Source organism: Oncorhynchus clarkii, chromosome 13, assembly GCF_045791955.1.
Source record: "Oncorhynchus clarkii lewisi isolate Uvic-CL-2024 chromosome 13, UVic_Ocla_1.0, whole genome shotgun sequence".
Lineage (NCBI taxonomy): Eukaryota > Metazoa > Chordata > Actinopteri > Salmoniformes > Salmonidae > Oncorhynchus > Oncorhynchus clarkii.
This window is the reverse complement of record NC_092159.1, coordinates 15,811,364-15,833,744: the sequence shown is the minus strand read 5'-3', so window position 1 is coordinate 15,833,744 and position 22,381 is coordinate 15,811,364. Positions and strand designations below refer to the sequence as shown.

The following is a 22,381-nucleotide window of genomic DNA, read 5'->3' as shown; positions in this document are numbered from 1 at the left end:
TGTTCTCCCATCCCTCAGACAAGGGCAGTACAAGAGCATCTTGGTAAAAACTGGAAGACCATCAGGCTGCTGAATAGTCACCTACCTGCTCCCTGCCCCTCTCCTTTTAACAGACATGTACCCTGCCAATGAACATTTACCCTTTTTAGTGTTGTGTATATTTTATTTATATTCTTTATTATTACATTAGTTTTAATTTGACTTTGACCTGCATTGTTGGAACTCAGTTTAAGATTCACATTACAGGGTTGCAGGTGTAATTACAGGGTACATGTGACTATTACACTTTACTCTAATAATAGAAACAGATTCACCTTTGAAGACTGCCTGATGTCCAGCATTGTAATCCAGAGATCTTTTCTGGACATTGAAACCATTACGCACATTCAAAGGCGCCCGCAAATCAGTTGACTTTAGATCAATGTTGGGTTGACTCGAATTATTCATAGAGTTCTCAGGACTCTGTTCTTGAATGCTGGAATTATTAACAGTAGGTCGAAGATTGCGCCAAAGAATGGCCAGTTGTTTTGTTTTGATCCTCGGCTCTCTGTCAGCATTTGACGCATTTTCATGATCCGCATTGAGAACAAACTTTTCTACACTCAACGCACCACAGAACATCAAGTTAGAAAAAGCTACAGTTATTATACATAAAAACACAACTATGTTTGTCTTCTGTTCGGAAGACATCGCCAGATTGATGCTTCTGCGCAAATGCGCATAGAGGCCAACACGCAGGTAAAGTCAACTGCAGGGCAATGAATTAGGCCTAATTAGTGAGGACCAATCAGATGGCAGCTCGTTATGAAAAAGGCCGATTCCGTCTCAATTAACCCTTGATAAGGAATTTTCACAACACTTTCCAACAAGTTTCTCAACATTTCCAAAAAGGTCTCGTTCCTTTTTGAAAAAACATGCAAATCTATGGCTGTGTCTACACTTGAGCCTTACATGTGACTTCCGCTATCAGAATCGCATTGGAGATTGAAGAATCAATTGAAAAGACATGTCTAGACGCACAAAAGTCGCATTGTGTTCAAGGGGTTAGGGATGCATTGGCACTCCCTAGTAGGAGCAGTCCTCCATTGGAATTAATGGAATTCGACAGTATTTCAATTAAATATTTCAAGGACAAAATTACATTTATTTAAGTATTTTTTTGTTGTAGTGGGGACAGTAACATTAGTATTCTCTAAAAACAATACTTTAAGAAAATATTTTATATATAAAAAATACAAATAATGTTTAGCTCACATAATATAATTGAAAAGTATGTATTGAAGTGTCTGTAATAGAATAAACGTGTCAAAAGAATGTAGACATTAATAAATTACTTTCTATAGCTTCCTAAATCTTCTTTTTTTACAGTTTACATCTTCAATATGGCGCCTCCTTTCAGTCATCCAGGGTTTATGCACGTCATTGGTCTGGACGCAATCAGGCAACCGAAAGCGCATACAGTGGGTGACGTCAGCAACACTCCGCCCACAAGTGTTTTGAGAGAAACAACCACATTCTTAGTGTATGAGGAACGTGTTCCTGGCTTCATAAACGCTAGCTAGCTTATTTAGAAAAAAATGGGTTATGCTAATCTGTTTGCAAACCCTTTAGCTTTGCTGGCTAGTTACAGAGGTTAGCTGACCAGTTAGCCTCAGTAGTTGGCTAAAGCCATCAAGTTGTTGTGTTATCAGATGTAACCTGTTCCACCTTTCGCAGAATGCACTATAGTGCGGGAAAAGGGAAACCCGCCACAATGTGGACACTGTAGAAACATTGAAATGTAGACGCATGACGAGTTCGTAATTCCATGATCAGAATAACAAAGCTGGATGAACTCTCAAATCTAGACACAGCCTACTGCGTTTAGACAGGCAGCCAATTCATTTTTTTTTAAACATAAATTGGTCTTTTGACCAATCAGGTCAGCACTGAAAAAGAGCCGTATGAAACGATCTGATGTGATTGGTCAAAAGACAAATTACTGGAAAAAGAACCCAATTGGGCTGCCTGTCTAAACGCAGCCTTAGTAAAACCTCAAGGGGGCTTCATGTTATGAGTTTTATACACACATTAGTGATTTACTAGGCCTCAAGTTATATGCACATCTCAAAGTTTGTCTAGGCCTATGGGTTCATTTGATTGTGCACATTTCACAGTATGGTCATCAGGACCTCAGATAAATTAATATAAATATCTGTTTTACTACAGTCTATGGTACGGCAACTGCACCGCCCACAACCGCAGGGCTCTCCAGAGGGGGGTGCGGTCTGCACAACGCATCACCGGAGACAAACTACCTGCCCTCCAGGACACCAACAGCACCCAATGTCACAAGCCAAAAAGATCATCAAGGACAACAACCAACCGAGCGACTGCCTGTTCACCCCGCTATCATCCATTATCCCCTGTGTATTTAGGTCTGTGTTCTCTGTTTGTCTGTTGCCAGTTTGTCTTTTTGTTTGTTTGTTCAAGTCCACCAGTGGTTTGTGTCTCAGTGCCTGCTTTTTCCAGTCTCTCTTTTCTTGCCCTCCTGGTTTTGACGCTAGCCTGTCCTGACTCCAAGCCCCCTTGCCTGACCACACTGCCTGAGCCTTCCTGCCTGCAGACCTGTAGCTTTGCCTCCCTCTGGATTACCCAGAGCCTGCCTGCTGTCCGGTACTGTTGCCCCCCTCTGGTTTTCTGACCCCTGCCTGTCTTGGCCTGTCTCTTGCCTCTGTTGGAACATTAAACTATTGTTTATTTGACATGGTCTGCATCTGGGTCTTACCTTCATACCTGATAGCTGCCTACATACACAGACTTGAAATCATTCAAAAATCTTATCTTCATTGACATATTTCCATAACATCTGGTGTCAACAGACTTCTTCCCAGGCATGGTCTTGGGTTGTCACCTCACATTTCCTGAGAAGGAGAAACAGTTCAAAGCTTTTACAAGTGTATTCACTATTCTCACGGTTTAGAGGACAAAATAGATTGAAACACTGTCTGACATATGCTGCTCACCAATCAGTGGACTGCAGTGCCAGTGGGCCTCTCTCTTGGCACACGGGTATGGTAAGAATGGAGATGTCGAAAACCATAGAGATAAAGAAGGGTTCTTTTCAAGAGGTGGGGCATGGAACCTAGAATTTGGCTGTTATTGGTGGAATTGGTATGGGGGGGTAGTGATGCTGGATGTTTGGAGGGTTAGAAGGAGCTAGAGGTGCTACATACTTCTGATAGTGCTGTAAATTGGGGTCAGGGACACTGTATTGCTGGTAGAGAGGAGGATGAGAGCCAGAGGTAGGCTTACTGGGACTACCAGGCTGAGAGTGTGTGTAGTGGTACATGTAGGAATAGTGGCTGGGTGAACTAGGGTTATGGTGTTGAGGTCCAGAGGGAGGAGAAGGCCTATTCTGGTGGGATAAGGGGGCTGGAGGGACATACTTAGAATATTGGTTATGATGCTGGACAGCCTCCATATGGGGGAGTTGTGGAATCTCTAGATCCTGTGGTGTGCTTGTTGGAGGAACAGGGGCAATATGCTTCCTCTGCAGGTGTTGATGCATAGAGGGACTGATGATACTGAGGGAGGAGGAGGAGAGAGTAGGTGGTTGAGTGAGAGGTCAGGTGTGTTGGTTAGGCTTCTCTTGCTGGGGAGAACTGGGGTGATTAGTGACAGAAACAGTAGGATCATGTGTTAAAGCCACAAACGCAGGTTGATGCTCCACCTGCACATATTCTTGGTACTGCTAAACCCTTTGACTGCGTGATGTCTCAGCAGGCTGAGGTGGTATGGGAAAACTCAGGGGAGAACTTGAAAGGAACTGGCTTAAAAGGGACAGGCTTGATGGGGGGTGGAGTGGGTATCATGTGTAACTCGGGATTGTCGTGGATGAAGGGAAAGCAACGGGGGCTTAGCTGGGGACTTGGTGGCTGTGAGCGGTTGGGAAGGGGTAACAACAGCCTTACCCCTGGTATTTTTTGGGGTGTCGGGTAACTTCCAATGTTGTACTACAGGGAGAGGGGGTTGGATGGTGAGAGGGGTTGGGGAATGGGTGGGTGTGAAATGGTTTGCGGTTTGTGAGGCAAAAAAAATAAATTGAGTCTGGAGATGCATCAGGCTCCTCATAAGAGTCATAGTGGGGATTGTTGGGGTGTTTAGGGTGTTGTAGGTAAGGGGTTTGGAACAGGCAGGAGAAAGACAGGTCCTTTTCCCTGGATTAGATATGTACTGTTTACATGCCATTCTATAGGAGAGAGAAAACAATACCCTTACATAAGGTATACATTTTAAAATAAACTGACCAAATAAGCGTAATAAAATCCCCTCTGGAATTGCAGGTACCAACAGCTCACCCATTTACCCCTAATCATAATGCACAGGAAACAGTTATAATTAGGTGAGTAACATCAATGGCAGTTGTTACTGCATGGCAGTTGTGTACAGTTCCATACATAGCTTTAACATTACTGTAGTCCCACAAGATACGTTGGGAACTACAAACACCAGAGGCTCAGTAGTGTCTTCAGTGTGGTACCAGCGCAGGGACGCAGCATACAGGAGCGGCACCCAGTCACCATTCACTGAGGGGGGCGAGAAGGTTAGAGGTCAAAGACATTGCTCAGTGACCCCTGTTCAACTGGTTTAGGCTGCATCCTGATTCTCCGACCATCCTTCTCCCAAATCGTGCATATGCACTCCCTGTCATGGATTTAACAATGGTGAAAACTCCCTTTAAAACCATTTCTTGCACCAATCCAATGCATGTGTGTGGAAAATTGAGATGCAGTCATAGTCAAGATAGATCATGTCAATTTACCATGGCATGAGATCAAAATTCCTGTACCTACAGTACTTACTCCACGGTCTCCTCTCCATAGATCATCAGATCCATCTCAGATCCCAGACATGTGGCCTGGGGAGAGGGCACCCTGACTGGATGCGAGGCCCTCACTGGAGATCCATACCAATACACTGGCAAAAAAATAAATATTTAACTAGGCAAGTCAGTTAAGAACAAATGCCTATTTACAATGACGGCCTACACCGGCAAAACCCAGACGACGCTGGGCCATTGTGCGCCGCTCTATGGGACTCCCAAACACGGCCGGTTGTGATACAGCCGTGACAATGTAGTCTGTCCCCTGCAAAAGGAATGGATGTTATTATGAGCAGAAATGTGGAAAACTCATTCTAGAAACCTGCAATGCAAATGCAAAGTCATTATTCACCTTGATTCGCAATGTATCCATAAATAGAATTCCAAGCAGTAGAGACTAGCCAAGACTATTCTGAATTGTTCAGATGCATTTACATGCCAAGGAATGATCCAAGACCAAGCATGCACAGCATGTAGTCCATAACAGATTCAAGACCAAATATTCACAGCATGTAGTCCAAAACAGACCCAAGACCAAACATACACAGAATGTAGTCCATAATAGATTCAAGACCAAACATACACAGCATGTAGTCCATAACAGATTCAAGACCAAACATACACAGCATGTAGTTCAAAACACATCCAAGACCAAACATACACAGCATTTAGTACAGAACAGTCAGAACAGAAATCCACACAGTCTTCACAAGTGAGAGGGCCAGATGGGAAAGGACAGGACGTGGAGAGTGAATACCTCCTGGTGAACAAAGCAACCATTGTAGTGTACCATCAGGACTGCCTCTGTCTGAGGTTTTCAGCTTGAGACCCTAGCCCGAAGGGAGGTGGGACAGGGCCAGCGGAGAGGCTGATTGGGGACAGGGCCAGAGGAGAGGCAGGGATGTCCACTAGGAAAATAGAAGTAATGACGGTAATAAGAAGCAGCATTATTCACTGACTGGTAGTGAGAGAATTGATTAAGTCAAATACTACTGTCTGGACATTATGTAAGTGCTCAAACCACCTGATAGCTAATTTATACCTAGTCCTAAATGGCACCCTATTCCCTACATAGTGCACTACGTTTGACCAGAGCTCTATGGGGAACATATAGGGAATAGGGTGCGATTTAGGACAGACTCAGATTTAGTAAGTTTAAGACCGGTACAGTATTATCATAGGTTTTCAGCCATCCCAATAACCTGACTGACTAACAGGTCTCAAGTGAATGGATACAGATCTTTATTGAAAAGCAATGTTAACTGTGTTAAGCTAGAAGCTCCATATGACTTCCACAAGGCCTACGAGTGTTACAATATGACTTCCACAAGGCCTACTACAACATGATTTCCACAAGGTCTACTGCAGTATGACTTCCACAGGGCCTACTGCAGCATAGCTTCCACAGGGCCTACTGCAGCATGGCTTCCACAAGGTCTACTGCAGCATGACTTCCACTAGGCCAACTGCAGAATGACTTCCACAGGGCCAACTACAGCATGACTTCCACAGGGCCTACTGCAGCATGACTTCCACAGGGCCTACTGCATTATAACTTCCACAAGGCCTACTGCAGTATAACTTCCACAAGGCCTACTACAGCATGACTTCCACAAGGTCTACAGCAACATGACTTCCACAAGGCCTACTGCTGTATGACTTCCACAGCGCCTACTGCATTATAACTTCCACAAGGCTTACTGCAGTATAACGTCCACAAGGCCTACTACAGCATGACTTCCACAAGGCCTACTGCTGTATGACTTCCACAAGGCCTACTGCTGTATGACTTCCACAGGGTCTACTGCATTATAACTTCCACAAGGCCTACTGCAGTATAACTTCCACAAGGCCTACTACAGCATGACTTCCACAAGGTCTACTGCAACATGACTTCCACAAGGCCTACTACTGTATGACTTCCACAGGGCCTACTGCAGTATAACTTCCACAGGGCCTACTGCAGTATAACTTCCACAGGGCCTACTGCAGTATAACTTCCACAAGGCCTACTGCAGTATAACTTCCACAAGGCATACTGCAGTATAACTTCCACAAGGCATACTACAGCATGACTTCCACAAGGCATACTGCAGTATAACTTCCACAAGGCCTACTGCAGTATAACTTCCACAAGGCATACTACAGCATGACTTCCACAAGGCCTACTGCTGTATGACTTCCACATGGCATACTACAGCATGACTTCCACAAGGCATACTGCAGTATAACTTCCACAAGGCATACTACAGCATGACTTCCACAAGGCCTACTGCAACATGACTTCCACAAGGCCTACTGCAGTATAACTTCCACAAGGCCTACTGCAGTATAACTTCCACAAGGCCTACTGCAGTATAACTTCCACAAGGCATACTACAGCACGACTTCCACAAGGCATACTACAGCATGACTTCCACAAGGCATACTACAGCATGACTTCCACAAGGCCTACTGCAGTATAACTTCCACAAGGCATACTACAGCATGACTTCCACAAGGCCTACTGCAGTATAACTTCCACAAGGCCTACTGCAGTATAACTTCCACAAGGCCTACTGCAGTATAACTTCCACAAGGCATACTACAGCATGACTTCCACAAGGCATACTACAGCATGACTTCCACAAGGCCTACTGCAGTATAACTTCCACAAGGCATACTACAGCATGACTTCCACAAGGCCTACTGCTGTATGACTTCCACAAGGCCTTTTTATTTATTTATTTTTATTTCACCTTTATTTAACCAGGTAGGCTAGTTGAGAACAAGTTCTTATTTGCAACTGGGACCTGGCCAAGATAAAGCATAGCAATTCGACACATACAACAACACAGAGTTACACATGGAATAAACAAAACATAGTCAATAATGCAGTAGAACAAAAGAAAACAAAAAGTATATTTACAGTGAGTGCAAATGAGGTAAGATAAGGGAGTTAAGGCAATAAATAGGCCATGGTGGCAAAGTAATTACAATATGACAATTAAAACACTGGAATGGTAGATGTGCAGAAGATTAATGTGCAAGTAGAGATACTGGGATGCAAAGGAGCAAAATAAATAAATAAATACTGTATGGGGATGAGGTAGGTAGATAGATGGGCTATGTACAGGTGCAGTGATCTGTGAGCTGCTCTGACAGCTGGTGCTTATAGCTAGTGAGGGAGATATGAGTCTCCAGCTTCAGGGATTTTTGCAGTTCGTTCCAGTCATTGGCAGCAGAGAACTGGAAGGAAAGACGACCAAAGGAGGAATTGGCTTTGGGGGTGACCAGTGAGATATACCTGCTGGAGCGCATGCTACGAGTGGGTGCTGCTATTGTGACCAGTGAGCTGAGATCAGGCGGGGCTTTACCTAGCAGAGGCCTACTGCAGCATGACTTCCACAAGGCCTGCTAGTGTTACAATATATGGCTTTACATACATCTGTCAATTAAGAAGATTGGAATGTCCTGTTTCTGGAATGTGAACATCAGGATGTCTTTCCCACAATGGACAGTGGGGTCCACCGCTGTATAGCATGCCTATGATGTCTCTTCTGGGGTTCGAGCCCAGGGACTGGAGAGTAGATCTGCTGTTTAACTGAGGCAATATCTTCAGGACATAGGGTTACATTAGAACAGACACATTATCATGTGTTAGATATGATTGTCGCCTAAGACTAGAAATACACCTATATATTTACTTACTTGAAAAGGTGTCATGGTCAGGCTGATATTGCTGTTGGACATTACCATGGTACCCACTGAGCATCCTGTAATTGACAACACAACGTTCCCCAAGACATGTCCAAAGTAGGCCCACCTACTGTAGGCCCACCTACTGCTTTGAGGTGAAAAATCAAGTGGAACCACCAATTTGACCTCAGAATGTGAAACTCTACATGCGAAATTCGATTATAAAGCCAAATCTGCATATTAGACCTGACAGCTGTAATTCCAAACTGATTATGCAAATGTAGAGCGCTTCTCACATGTGTGGTTAATTAACTCAGACAAAACAAAAATCTGGTTGGATTTCATCATGGAAGAAAAAGAGACATACAGTAGAAATAATTTGTTAATACCTTGAAATATTGAGGGTAAAAAGTAGGCCTATAGGCTAAAGTACAAAATTACATCCAAAAACTATGTGGGGGGAAAACATTGCTATGGAAATGACGTGTGCAGTATGTCATAACCCAAAACACGAATAGGTATGGCTGTTGCTATTCTATTACTCATATTTTTGGTTGCTGCTGCAATACTGTGTACAGAGGGGAATTGGGTGTTGTTGTTTACTTATATGAATGTGAAGTAAAATACTGTATTTCTCATGTGTTGAGAGCTCATTGTAAAAGGGAGAGGTGTAGCCTACGTATAGCTTTAAGGGCGGGGGGGGGGGGGGGGGGGGGGGGGGCTAGAGTGGAGCGCAACATGTTTGTTTGGTTCCTTTTAGAATGAAGAATATACTACAAACTGGGACTATTATGCACACATTCTGTACACAGCCGTAATTGTTATTCCATTCATTCAACGAGCTCCTTTGAAGATCACTTAGCTTCACGCAGTGTTTTGATAGAGGGACACGTTGCCTATTTGTCATAGACTTTTAAAGTTCTTGACTTTTAAAGATATGAAAAAGTTTGATGATATGGGTGGGGTTTGGGAAAGGGGAAAGGGAGGGAAGGGGCCGAAGAGAAAAAAGAGTGATGTGTAGTCTATGAATTCGATGCTGGGTGGGTCTAACGTTACAGCTTTTCAGAATTGCAAATAACTATCGTGCGTAAAAGCTCCTTCACAGGTAATGTTTATCAGCCTAATGCGGTTTACAATTTCTATTCAATGGGATTGGTGGAGGGTTGGTACTGTTTAGAGATTTTTTTTTAAGGCTCTGTGGGCGAAAACAATAGTTTTGGGGAGGTATTTAAACGTTTTATAATGGAACTACATTCAGTTGATAAGGACGCTTTGGAAGGATTACATGGATTTCACTTTTGCGAGCGGCAAAAAAACGTCAACATAGGTTTACTTTTTGCATAGTATTATAGATCATATTTTAATAAAGATTTTGTATTCATTTATGTATAACACATATGTTTCAGACTCACTTCTGTCGTCGTATTCTCGCGCTCTTTTCTCATAGCCTGTGTCTGGGGCCCGTTGCAACTAACGGGGATAGCATCCATAACAAACGGTAATGTGCAGCCTAGTAGTCCAGTTAAAATACATGGCCACGTTGAATAGCCTATTATTTTTCTCGACTGAAACTTGCTATTGAGTCAAAAAAATCTATGCATATATTCAGGTTAATAATGATTAGTCTGCAGTTAAATGAATAGTCTAAACTTTTAGGCCTAATAACTTTAAACACTTGAGTAACTTTTAAAACAATGTTGTTTTGATGGTAGACCTACAGAAACAACAATTATTACTTTACCTCTAAGCGGTCTAATTGTAGTTGATAACAAATATACGAATCTATAAGCTCCTTTAATAGGCTAAACGTGAATGAGCAATCGAATTCAATGATTTGAGTCGTATTTGAAACGAGGCAAATTGACCATTTAGGTAGAGCGCTCTTCTATCCCAGACCTGGATCAAAAACAGACGTCAAATACTTTGTGTGCTTGATTTATCTGGGAGTTTGCACTTTTAGGTCTATTTTATAATTCCCATTGTAGACAAACCAATTCATGCACAATACAAGCATTTTTAAATATTTAACATGTATTTGACCCAGATATGGTTATGCCTCGTATTTAGTAAGATAATTAAGGTGGTGTGGTATATGGCCAATATACCACGGCTAAGGGCTATTCTTAAGCACAATGCAATGCGGAAGGCCTGGCAACAGCCCTTAGCCTTGGTATATTGGCAATATACCACAAACACCCGAGGTGCCTTATTTCTGTTATGAACTCATTACCAACATAATTAGAGCAGTAAAAATAAATGTTTTGTCATACCCGTGGTATAGGGGCTAATATAACACGGCTTTCAGACAATCAGCATTCAGGGTTCGAACCACCCAGTTTCTAATAAGCAGCATAGCCTACTCACTGTCTATCTTTCCACAACACTTATCTTTTCTCAGTTAGTCACAATGTTGGTCCTGGCTGGAATCGTTGTTCTTCACATTACCGCCATCATCATGCTTCTGGTTGCAACCATTGATAACGTAAGTAAATAAATATCTCCTCTCCTTTTTCTTACTTTCACATGCTTCCAATGTCACCTCAGTGACCCCTTCTGTTCCATCTGTTCTCCTGCTCCACATGAACTACAGAACGTCTTTATGGACACCATAATAAATACAGGGGCTAGAACAAAAATGTCCACCGTTGGGCCTAAGTATCCAACACTGAAAACACGGTTCCAACACTGTTATGAGATGATATAGCTGTTAGTAAGTTTTGTTTCAATGACTTTGCTACTCTTCTCCTGTGTTGTTTTCTGCAGGCCTGGTGGCTCACAGACTCAGTGGCCACAGATGTGTGGGGCCGGTGGGAACTGGCAGGCTCAGCTTGGCACTACACCAACCTCAAAGGAGACTATGCTGAAGGTATAGTACAGATGCCGTATCTTAATTTGATGACCCTGTTGTTGCAGGAATGTTCCTGCCCAGCAGGAAATACCAACGTGTAGTGTACTCAAGGTTTGAAAAGGCTTTGAAAGTTTGTAATTTCTACTTTAAAATGTCTGACTTGAATTTCCCTACAAAAATGTCATTCACATTTCCTGTTGCTGCAGGATTATTTTCCTGCTGGTTGAAACTGGCTCACATTAAGATACAGCATCTGTGTGCTCACCTCTTGTTATGGCTACACACTAAAACAAGATAGAGTGGACATGTGCGTATGCTTATACTCGCTCGGTAGGCAGGGGTCGAATTAAGCTTCTAAAGTGAAACTAGTGTTTGTTCATTTTAACACGGTGAGTTCCCAGAATGGTTTCATTTCTACCCCTGCTGGTAGGCATACATGACATGGACAAAAAAAAAGATATATTTTGTAATTATTATGAATTAAAATAAATGACTGTCATTGTTCTGTATGACAAGAGTATAGTGTGTCAGGATCAGTATTGTGCATCTTCCCATCTCATGGAGCCCTGTTCTCTCTGTATCCCCCTATAGAATACCTCCAGGTAGTGCAGGCCGGAGCAGTGCTGGCTTGCATCTTCTCCATCCTGGGCTTGTTTGTGTTCGTGGCTCAACTCTTCACCTTGTCCAAGGGCCAGAGGTTCACCTTCTCTGGAGCCTTGATGCTCATCTCCTGTAAGTAGCTTGGGTCCCTGTATCTGCATCTTAATACCCTATAATCTATGTCATGACATTGATATAAACACAGTGTATATGTTCTGTTGTAGTCCAGCACTAGCATACAGAACTAATAACTGATGCAAACTGATAACTAATCATCCAGTCTTTGAATGCACACCCTGTGGGTGGGTCCCCATGAGCATGGTTGAAAAACACTATTGTTTATTGCTATAACTATCACTGTTATTTAAGTTCAGGTTGAAATGGTCTCATCAGCAGTTGTGTCTACAGCCCTATGAGTGACTTTGAGGTGATGTCTCCAGTTACAGCACATAACTGTTATTAACCTAACAGGTGTTTTTATATCTCCCCTCCTCTCCATCTAGGTCTGTGTGTAATGATTGCTGCGTCCATCTACACGGACATCTTCCACAAGCAGGACCAGGGCTGGTTCGGACACTCTTTCATCCTGGCCTGGATATCCTTCGTTCTCACCTTCATACTGGGCGTCATCTACGTGGTCCTGCGCAAGAAGAGCGAGTAGAGGAACAAGGAAGGATAGTTTTTATTACGTTTTTGCATTGTGTTGGAAAGGGATGGAGGGAGGGTAGGGGTCTTAATTCGTTTATTAACAGTCCCAGTATTCCGATTTTTCTTGTGAGGAGGAAGGTGGTACAGAAGGGGGGAGAGCGGACCCAAAAGAATTGTATGCACAATCAATTTCTATGCAGACTACTGCATGCCTGTTCAAATGGGAGATTTGTAATGTGTAATTGATATAGTACTGTATATTTCAAGGTATGCTACATACCTGTTGCAGTACTTGAACAATCAGCAAACAAGCTTAATTTCCAGTACATGTTTTAAAAGGAATTTGAATTTTTATTTTTTATATCTGAAGTATTTTATAACCAATTGTAATTGTTTTTTGATCTAATTACATTGTAACCGTTTGTTGTGTAATTGTCGTAACGTGTATTCTAAGTGCATTTTAATAGTGTGTGATTCTGAGTTTTGGTTGGCTGCTATATCAAAGTACATTTTAATCACATGTGTGATTCTGAGTTTTGGTTGGCTGCTATATCAAAGTACATTTTAATCACATGTGTGATTCTGAGTTTTGGTTGGCTGCTATATCAAAGTACATTTTAATCACATGTGTGATTCTGAGTTTTGGTTGGCTGCTATATCAAAGTACATTTTAATTTGTACAAGTGAAAAAGGTCAACCAGAAACAGAGGTCAATGCGGTGTATGTAATATCACCATTTATTATAATGCAGTAGAGCGATTCTGTTTTGTAATTACATTGGAATTTAAGCCATGTTTGTTCAGACTATACAATTTATTAACAAAATAAAAACGCTAGAAAAAAAACATGTTTTTCATTCATATTTCATCTATTCAACATATTTCCAATAAATAACTATTTGATGCAAGACTTCACCATGAGAGCAATCCTGCGACCACTAATAGGCATAACAGGGGATGCAGTAAGATGTACAGTATGTCCAACGACATGCTTGGTCCGGTTCCCACGTTTTTTTTTAGAAAAGACAACCCCACATTATTCAAGAGGCCCTACAACAGACCAAGACAGGAATGTTCCATTATGTGTCATTCCGAGGGGGCGTAGTGAGTTGATCTGGACTGTACTAAATCCCCTGTCCAGAGGGGGTGATCCGCTCTTGCACCACCAGGTGAAGGAGGTGGTTCTGCTCTGCTGAGAGAAGAGGCCTGAAGAAGAAGAATTTACTGTCCATTTTCCTTACAGTCTACGGAAATGTTCTTAATTTAGAGACAAGATATCAATGAGAAAATCATAAGGAAAAAAACTCAATTGAAATGTGTATTGTAGCTAAATAGCTACCACATGACTGAGATTGTATTTTTAATTTTTGCTTACCAGAGTTCAGGTTGAAGAGACTTGAGGGACTCTGTGTCTTTTTCCTGGCAGGCCATCTGCAACAACACAATGATAGACTGATATAGACTTAAGACTTTGAAAGCCCAGCATAACCACCAATACAGATCAGCATAAAGCTAGGATCCTGAAATCAAAACAATAACAAAGTGCCACCCTGCCTTTGTTTTTGTAAAATGCTGAGGGATGTGGGCCTGGAGAAACATAACCACTCTAATTCACATACAGAGCTATGGATGCAAGGGCTTGACCATCCATCATATCAACATTATAGTTTTAATCATGTTGTTAGGCTGTACAGTTTTTGTTTACATTTGCATTGTTTAAAAACATTGGAGTAAAACAAGCTTATATTTTGGGTTCTGACGGGGTACGACAGTTGAACTTAGCTCATGAGGCATTTACAAAGTTATATTCTTCAAGAATACCATAAATTCATAAGATGTAGCAACGACGGTTTCTTGCTTTAAAGTTGACTCAGTGCTACAATTATGCTCATATTAATCCTCATGTGAGACACTTGACCTTCTCACCAGTACCTTAAGGGCCAATACATCGCTATTTTGTGTGATAGAGTCTAGTAAGGAAATATGCCACATACCACAACTGACTGCAGGAGCAGGAAGACATTCTCAGGTAGGAAGGTCACTACAACGAGAGGGTTGGAAATACAGGTTTAACAGTATAGAATTATGAACTTTGTTCTCCCATCCCAACCTTGCTAGTGTTGTGTGTATGAGTGTTTAAGGTCAGTCAGGTTAGAATAATGGCTGTAGTGTAGTTACCCTGACTATGAGGGTCAAACGACTCCCAGGCGTATCTCTCCAGGGTCTGGGCATGCTCTGGCAACAACTTCTGGGGAGGAGGCTGCAAAAGGCATTGCTTTCAGAGAGAATTTACGCAATTTAGCAGTGATACGTCATCTGTAAGTGTTTGTAGGAAGGAATTGAATACAAGTGAAGTGAAATGTAATGGTATAAGAAGGCACAACAATCTTCGCGATGCTGTGCTTACCTCAAGCAGCATCAGCAAAAGTACTCTAGAAATCTCACACTTGGCCACAATGTCCAGAAATGCACCTAAGAAGACAATGAGCAGACGAAAAGCATACTGTTATCAGTTTCAGAATAGTTCATGAACTTCCTGCTTTAACACAAGAAGTGATGAGTTAGCCACAAGTGTTGGGCCAGTCCATTATGTCTTCACCAACGGGGGTGCTGGTGCCGGGCAGTTGCAGTCCCCTCTCCTGACACATCAGCTGCATCTCTGTCAGCACGGACAGCGAGCCGTCATAGTCACCTGACACACAGAGAACAGACAATGTCTATTACAGGATCAGGATGTTGTTATTAGGATTAGAAACACACAAAAACACACACCAGAGTTGGGGTCAGGTCAATATCAATTCCAGTAAATTCAGAAATTGAATTGCACTCCACTGGAGAAAATCCATGTCCAAAGCAATTTATTGAAATTGACACGGTCTTGAACCCAACTCTGGTATACTCTAGTCCCCAACACATGGATACGCTTCAACTGACATCTGGACCACATGCAGGTAATCCCCATACCATAACCCAGTTTCCTGGCTCGGAGATCAATACGGAGTTGAAAACAAAGAATAACACAAATCTTCACCTGTGGTCCAGACCCATCAACCCCCACCGATCCCACCACTGTACTCACGGGTGAGTATTTTGCAGGTGGCCATCTCTCCCATAGACAGCAGAGACTCAATGGGTTGCTGTGTCTGGAGTTCTGCTGCTCTCTGGTAGTGAACTATGGCCTCACCTGGTCTGTTCATCTCCTATAGATGAAGATAAGAAGAGAGAGGAAGAGGGAGAGAAAGGGCGAGAGGGAGGGGGAGAGAACAGCAGACAGAGAAACAGAGAAAAAAAGAGAGACAAAGAGAGAGAGAGAAAGAGAGAGAGAGAGAGAGAGAGAGAGAGAGAAGGATGATCATATGATCTTAATTCACTACACAGACTGACAGAAGAGGAATGGTTGCCAATCTATTTTTTTGTGATCAGTTTGGTCCATTACCTTGAGGGCATTGCCAAGTTCCAGAGATAGACTGGCGGCCATGACAGGCTGGTTCATCTCAATGTACACCTGAAACACATTTGTAAAACACAGCATTATACTACGGTCTCCAGAGGAATCTAGGGGAAAGGCCAGGGAAAATGGGTTGTTAGTATGTATAGGAAATTCTCCAGATGCTTGGTCTATCTCTTTGTAGCTGTTATTTCAGATGGATTCAACAATAAACTAAAGAGGATTAGATGATCATTTAAATGCCAATAAAGATACTCTGATGGATCATTTTCCCTTTCACAGCTGTTGTTCACCAAGCCTGGTTAAACTAGACTGAATGCTGCGCTCACTTGTCTCACTTCATGTCCGTCAGTTCCATCTGGTTTAATAGGGAAGCTTATAGCTGGCAGCTCTTTGAAATGCCTTGACTGGCAACTCTTTGAAACGCCTCTGTCAAGAAACGTGGATGCAGTGAGCAGTGTTGCAGTTAAATCATCTCAAGCAAATTTAGTGAAACGTAAAGCAACTCAATACAACATTGAAATGACATCAATGATGTGTTTTTTTTATTTTTTATTTTATACATCTATGTCTCTTGTGATGCAGTTCACAGCAGCACTGACGGATGTGTTGACATGACAGAGGTTTGAATGCCCCCCTTTAGTTCCATGCTGGCTGAAGACCAAGATAGACAGTAACTAGCTAACACCAGGCACAGATGGAAGTATCTTTGCCATAGATGAAGAGTAAACTTTTAATTATATTTGCTGACACCCTACAGTCAAATTTTGCACCAGTAAAGTAGCTATCTAGCTACTGTATATAAACCATGCCCCTCTGCAAACACGTGACGTCACACACGTGCTGTCCCCCTATCGCGTTAATAATCCCGCCTCCTGAAATAAAAGTGTTTGACATGGGGGAGGAGACCAGTAACTTTAGGATCAAACTTTACCAATGTAGAAGCAACAGTCATGTTTCATACTTTGATCTGGTTTTATCATCAAATTTAATGAAAAACATGATTTTGACTGTTCGTGACCTTTAACTTATGACCTGTTTGTGTATCTCTATTCTATTATGTCAAACATTTGTAGTCTTTTTTTTTACCTTGATGGCGAAGCTGTAGCAGTTGAGTGCGGCCTGCAGGTGCTCGTCGAAGCCTGGGGCTTGTAGTGCTCTGTTCTCCTTCTCAGAGAGCAGGAAGAGCCGGGCAGCATCGGTTAGGGCCAGGGCCTCCCCAGGAGCATTGAAAAGAGTCTGCTCACACCTGTGGGTTCGGGTAGGATATAACAGGTATAGAATATATATTGTAATGTGAGATATCTAATTTACATTGTAATAGGTAGTAGGAAATAATGTTGGTTGTAGGATACTTACAATGGAGGAGAAAGGGCAATATTGATCCATCATTCTATGCTACCCATGTCTGTATGATATTAATAAGGGCAAACAATATGTTCTGATTAGGGGGCAATAGTTAGAGATGGAGACTTACCTTGCCATTGCAAGGTCACAGAAAGCTGCATACTGAAGGCAGTCTTGCTGCTTCAGCTCTTTAGCCAACTGACCTGCAGCCAATCAGAAATACTGGGTGAGATGCAAGCCACATAATCAACAGAAGTTGTGCAAATGGTGTACTTAATAGTAGGGGTCATCATCTGAAAACATGAACATATGAATGAATAGTTGATATGTTAGAAACATGGTTATTAGTCATACTTTTTTTTCCCAGGAAACATTAGCTACTCACCAAACTGCTCACTTGCTTCTGCTACATTGGGTTTCCGAAGAAAACGTCTAAGGTGGGCAAAGTGAAATTACAACTAAGCCAGTAGGGACAACAGAATGTCAGACATGATTAGTTAGCTAGTTGCTTAGTAACCACTGCTCTAGTACCTGATTAGCTACAACGCTAGAAAACTAACGTTAGCTAAACAATCATTATCATTCAGGGATGAGGATTCATTTGAAACAGCTAACTAATTATCTGTCTAGTGCCAGCTAGTTAATGAGTTTAGCCAAAACATGGTAAAAATGGCAAAATAAATAAATACAACGCTTTTGATGCTTTCTTTGGACGCATGGAACTGACAGCAAGTTTAGCCGGCTACCGTTAGCTAGCTAGCTGTGAAATCCTGGCTCGCAACTCAAAAGATTAGACGATCATGCATTACACATCGTCACTCGAATGGATACACAGAACAAAGACAAGAATGTAATAAATCGTACTTTTTCAATTTATTTGATACAGCACGATATCTCATCAGAAAGTCCCCCTCCGCTGCCATGGTCAACAATAGATGAAAAACGTAAATAAACCAAACCCGGAAGTAGAGATGGGAGACGCGTTTCGATTGGTTCTTACTCAAAATAGTCTCATTGGATACAATCATATTATGGTGGGACTTTGGAGTACAAGGGTTCAGTTTGCAAAATCTCTCGTTAAAATTAATATGACATATTGCAGATATCTGTTAATTAGACTAAATATCAACCAGAGATATTCCGTGATGATAACAACCAGAGACACAGCAGTTTATTTTCAACTGAAGTCACGAAGCTGCAGGGTAAAATACATACGTGATTTTAGGTCTGTGTAAAAGAACAAGAGAGATTGCAAAGGCAGGAAAATCGAAGCATATAGATTCCCAAACACAGTGCAGATGCCAGTAGGTCAGAAATTCTCATAGACGCATTCAAATATTCCTTCCTCTTGCGGCGTTGCATTCTCCATCTGTAGGAGGAGAGTGGGAGAGAGGTCAGGACAGTAGCATCCTCATTAACTCGAACAGCTCTTTATCAACATTATTGGTAGCTATAGGTCTACTCATATCTATTTTGGGGAATAGAATATATTAGAAAAATAGAATACAATTAAATATAATATATCTGGAATGACAAAACCAAGGCTTTGGTCATTTATATTTTATGGTTAGTGTATGTTCACACTGACCGATTCCTTTGACTTTCTCTTTACGTTTCCTTTCCTCTGGACAGATTCACGGTTTACTGCTGCTGCTGGTGCTCCTGGGGTTAAGACCTCATAGACAGATGCTGGCCGAGACTCTAGACTCTGAGAGAGGAGGGAGTTCCAGGTGAGACACATTCATTCTTGTAGATCACATAGGGCCTACAGTGGATGTGGAAGTTAATCAAAACAGTGGATCTTTGTTGATGATATTCTTTTGATGACCCACACACAGCTTTGACATGTGTCAAGGTCATTTTTTGTTGTGGTTCAACTCATAAAATCAATGTGATATAGTTACAGCAAGTCAATGGAGATAGAGAGACATGCTTACAGCGTAAACTGGAGCAGAGGCAGCTGCATTCACTGATGTGTTACCGTTCTCCTCCTCCTCTTCATTCTCCCCTCTATTCCTTCCGCTTACTCCACTACCGGTACTTCCATTCTTCAATGTAAACTGACCCCGGAAATCACAAGTTAACACACACACGGACTGATACAATGACAACATACCAACCACAACAGAAGGGTACAACAATATACAGTGTATCAGAACCTCCACCAAACCTTTCTCAAATCTCTCACCCATTGGCTTTTGAACACGTATATGGAGCCGATCACACTGAAGATGAGGAGGCCTGTGGTAAGAGCCCCCAACACGAAGAAAAGGCTGAAACCAGAGTAAGACTGCCGGTACCCCTCGTCTGAAAGAGAGGCAGAGACAAATACAGAGACACAAAGATACAGAGACAATAAACATTGTACCATTAGAGTTTGTCCAGTGTCAGTCAGTGGCTGAACACTTTGGTTGGAAGTAGATTAATGTCAAGTGAAAAAAAAGAGTTAGAGGGCTTTTTATTTTCATGATGCCAATCATGCGTGTTGTTGATGGTGGCGTACGTCTGACATTCAGCTGACATCTACAGTGTTTGTACCAAAAAAAGGTCCCTTTTAAAAAGCGATTGTGTTTTCACTCTCATGTCAACAATTCCTGTTACTCGACATGTGGACAACAGAAGTTTCACTAACTGACTAACTGTTATCTTTCTATCATCCCTTCATTTTCTTATTCTTCTACCACACACTCACCTTTCACCAGAAGGGTCCAGAAGATCTCCACATTTTTATACTTGCAGTTATACTCTCCTGAGTATGAACTGTTATGTGCTGTTATTTCCAAATTAAATGTTCTTGTTAATGTTTCAGGAGAAAAGAGAATATTCCATTCTTTTATCTTATTTTGTTCTGGAGGCCCAGAGCAGACTAAGTTGCTGGAGCTCTGATTCATTGGGACGGTCACTTTGAGTTTGTAATGGACCGTTTCTCCTGCCAGAGCCACCCTGATTCTGTCCGGCATGGAGATGGCTGGGGTGGCTTCTAAATTACACAGGGAGATGTAGAGTAAGGCTCAATCTGACATCGAAGAACCAAATAGGCAACTTACTTATGTATTGATTTGCAATACTTTGATATAGCCCACTAAAAATACATTGATATACAATGTTGATGAGAAAAGACAATTCTGTAAATGACAACAGGGATTTCTATCAATACATTTCTAACTTCTTACATAAAAAAATGACTTTTAACAGTATCATGGTATTGGTATTTAAATGTTTTGTTAATTAAATACACTTACCTTGAGCCTGATGATTTCCCAAACACATCAGGACACACAGAACTTCAACCATCCAGATGTACATTTTGAAGAGACACCAAAGGTTTAGTTTTTCCCCCTCTGTTTCTATTTGTTTGTGGTCACTTGAGATAGGAATACCTGTATCAGTATTGGAAGGATTTCGTCGAATTTCCCAAACACTGTATGAGTGTCGCTTCAAGCCTTTCCCCTGTTCAGATTGCCCAGAATGTGTATGTCTATATGTGTTAGTCTTGGCCTCAGAGAGGTCGCAATACTGGGGTTCCTGTTTTGCCCTGGCCACTTCCTCAAAGTATTAATTCATGTGAGCCTTGTAAAATCCCCAACCATCAGAGATAGAATGACCAAGATACTGTACTGCTCTAAGAGGCATAGGCTATAAAATAACGGATACATTTTTATTTTTTATTTTTTTATAAACAGATTATGAATGAAAGCATGAACCATTTACAGCAGACAGGGAATGTCCAAAAAGTAAAGTTATTACAGTATGTACTCTTGTGTATGTTTTCTTGATATGCTACCACAGGCAGCTACTGTGTTATTATTGTGTTTGTTACGTCACTCACCAGATCCATCCCAGATGCAGTGTTGAGTTTCCTCCACTGTGAGACAGTGTTGGAGAGACCCAGGGTTAAAGTTCAAACCACACGTGAGCACTAAATGAGAGTCTGGCCGTTCAGATGAAAGAGAGAGAGAGAGGAAAACATCTGAGAAAGAGAGAATGGAATTCGGAGGAGGTGACAAATTGTCTATGTTAATGCAAACCAGGTGAATGTACATCCGTTTGACTTCTCCTCAACTAATGCTCTCAGTCAGTGTGGAAGGAAGAACTGCACAGCATTGCAACACCTCTGCACGTGCCTATGCCTCTCCACCTCTTCCCTTCTTCCCTCTCTCTCTATTCCCTTCTTTTACAAACTCTTTCCCCTGTTATCCCCCTTTCATTGGCAGAGCTGGAAGCCAACTCTGACCTCACAGCAGCCACTGCACAAAAACAGACTCAGAGAGAGAGAGAGAGAGAGAGAGAGAACAGAAATAACATCTGGATACCAGTGAATAAAAATTATGTTCACTCTATTTCATACCATTCCCCCTCTCCTTATCTAGCTCTAACTCCCCTCTGACTCTAAATCACTTTCTTGCATTATTTTACCTGGCAGGGCAAATCCACTGTCAACAGTATGGAAGGTATTCACGTGGATTTGGTCAGTTGATGTGTTGGACTGAACTTGGACGATAACCAGAGCTGGATGAAATACCGTCATCATTTGAGAAATGTGGAGAATTTGCTGTCATACTTTTGGGTTCTTGAAAATAATGTTATAGCTCATATAGGATAACAATCATTCTTTACCTCCATCTGCATCAAAGAGAAGGGGAAACAGAGGGGCGGGGAAGGGGGAATGACAGGAAGACTCAAAAGAAAAGTGAATATGAAGAGAACACGTACGCCTGGAAACAGCTGGAACCCAGAAAGAGAGGGGGAGAGAGAGAGAGAAAGAGGGAGAGAGAGAGAAGAGAGAGTGAGATGTGTACGCTCCTCAGTCCTCTCACAGTTCACAAATAAAGAGTCCTTAAGTGGGTCCGCACTGCCCAGCCACATTCTCCTGCTAATCACATTACTACTGCAGGGACAGAGAGGAGAAGAGAGGGAAGAGGAAGAGGAGACCAGGGCATTGGAAGAGC

At 42.0% G+C, this 22,381-nt stretch overlaps 4 protein-coding genes across 6 annotated transcripts in view; 1 reads left to right on the top strand and 3 right to left on the bottom strand.

Annotated features, from left to right (window-relative positions):
• LOC139424506 (myb/SANT-like DNA-binding domain-containing protein 4) overlaps window positions 1-22,381 on the bottom strand; it is a 1,073,247-nt gene that overhangs the window by 224,081 nt on the left and 826,785 nt on the right. The gene's annotated exons all lie outside the window — the stretch shown is intronic.
• LOC139424488 (epithelial membrane protein 2-like) lies at window positions 9,543-13,485 on the top strand. Its single transcript, XM_071176383.1, has 5 exons — window positions 9,543-9,647; window positions 10,941-11,024; window positions 11,306-11,408; window positions 11,982-12,122; window positions 12,494-13,485. Exons 2-5 carry the CDS (start codon window positions 10,950-10,952, stop codon window positions 12,649-12,651), a joined length of 477 nt encoding a protein of 158 aa, XP_071032484.1. The 5' UTR covers window positions 9,543-9,647; window positions 10,941-10,949; the 3' UTR covers window positions 12,652-13,485.
• LOC139424486 (40-kDa huntingtin-associated protein-like) lies at window positions 13,349-18,460 on the bottom strand. Of its 3 annotated transcripts, none has more exons than XM_071176378.1 (12): window positions 18,297-18,460; window positions 17,818-17,864; window positions 17,563-17,635; window positions 17,175-17,334; window positions 16,074-16,142; window positions 15,717-15,837; window positions 15,237-15,329; window positions 15,045-15,109; window positions 14,816-14,912; window positions 14,632-14,678; window positions 14,013-14,068; window positions 13,349-13,843 (listed from the first exon to the last, which is right to left on the bottom strand). In XM_071176378.1, the coding sequence occupies exons 1-12, from the start codon at window positions 18,458-18,460 to the stop codon at window positions 13,762-13,764; spliced, it is 1,074 nt and encodes a 357-aa protein (XP_071032479.1). In that variant the 3' UTR covers window positions 13,349-13,761. The 3 variants fall into 3 exon arrangements, with proteins under 3 accessions (XP_071032479.1, XP_071032480.1, XP_071032481.1); XM_071176379.1 differs by having other exon boundaries at window positions 14,816-14,897; XM_071176380.1 differs by lacking the exon at window positions 13,349-13,843 and having other exon boundaries at window positions 14,009-14,068.
• On the bottom strand, window positions 18,282-20,933 carry LOC139424487 (uncharacterized). Its single transcript, XM_071176382.1, has 6 exons — window positions 20,675-20,933; window positions 20,125-20,412; window positions 19,621-19,739; window positions 19,370-19,492; window positions 19,021-19,140; window positions 18,282-18,801 (listed from the first exon to the last, which is right to left on the bottom strand). Exons 1-6 carry the CDS (start codon window positions 20,736-20,738, stop codon window positions 18,742-18,744), a joined length of 774 nt encoding a protein of 257 aa, XP_071032483.1. The 5' UTR covers window positions 20,739-20,933; the 3' UTR covers window positions 18,282-18,741.

What these genes read in the sequence shown, in the direction of transcription:
- LOC139424488 (XM_071176383.1), top strand. Translation starts at nt 10,950, where the DNA reads ATGTTGGTCCTGGCTGGAATCGTTGTTCTTCACATTACCGCCATCATC. An exon ending in TGGTTGCAACCATTGATAAC is followed by an intron (nt 11,025 to 11,305) that starts GTAAGTAAATAA and finishes TGTTTTCTGCAG; the next exon opens with GCCTGGTGGCTCACAGACTC. An exon ending in CAAAGGAGACTATGCTGAAG is followed by an intron (nt 11,409 to 11,981) that starts GTATAGTACAGA and finishes ATCCCCCTATAG; the next exon opens with AATACCTCCAGGTAGTGCAG.
- LOC139424486 (XM_071176378.1), bottom strand. Translation starts at nt 18,460, where the DNA reads ATGATTGTATCCAATGAGACTATTTTGAGTAAGAACCAATCGAAACGC. An exon ending in AGAAGCAAGTGAGCAGTTTG is followed by an intron (nt 17,636 to 17,817) that starts GTGAGTAGCTAA and finishes GATTGGCTGCAG; the next exon opens with GTCAGTTGGCTAAAGAGCTG. An exon ending in AACTTGGCAATGCCCTCAAG is followed by an intron (nt 15,838 to 16,073) that starts GTAATGGACCAA and finishes CTTCATCTATAG; the next exon opens with GAGATGAACAGACCAGGTGA.
- LOC139424487 (XM_071176382.1), bottom strand. Translation starts at nt 20,738, where the DNA reads ATGTACATCTGGATGGTTGAAGTTCTGTGTGTCCTGATGTGTTTGGGA. An exon ending in GGGAAATCATCAGGCTCAAG is followed by an intron (nt 20,413 to 20,674) that starts GTAAGTGTATTT and finishes TGTGTAATTTAG; the next exon opens with AAGCCACCCCAGCCATCTCC. An exon ending in CCTCTGCTCCAGTTTACGCT is followed by an intron (nt 19,141 to 19,369) that starts GTAAGCATGTCT and finishes CTCCTCTCTCAG; the next exon opens with AGTCTAGAGTCTCGGCCAGC.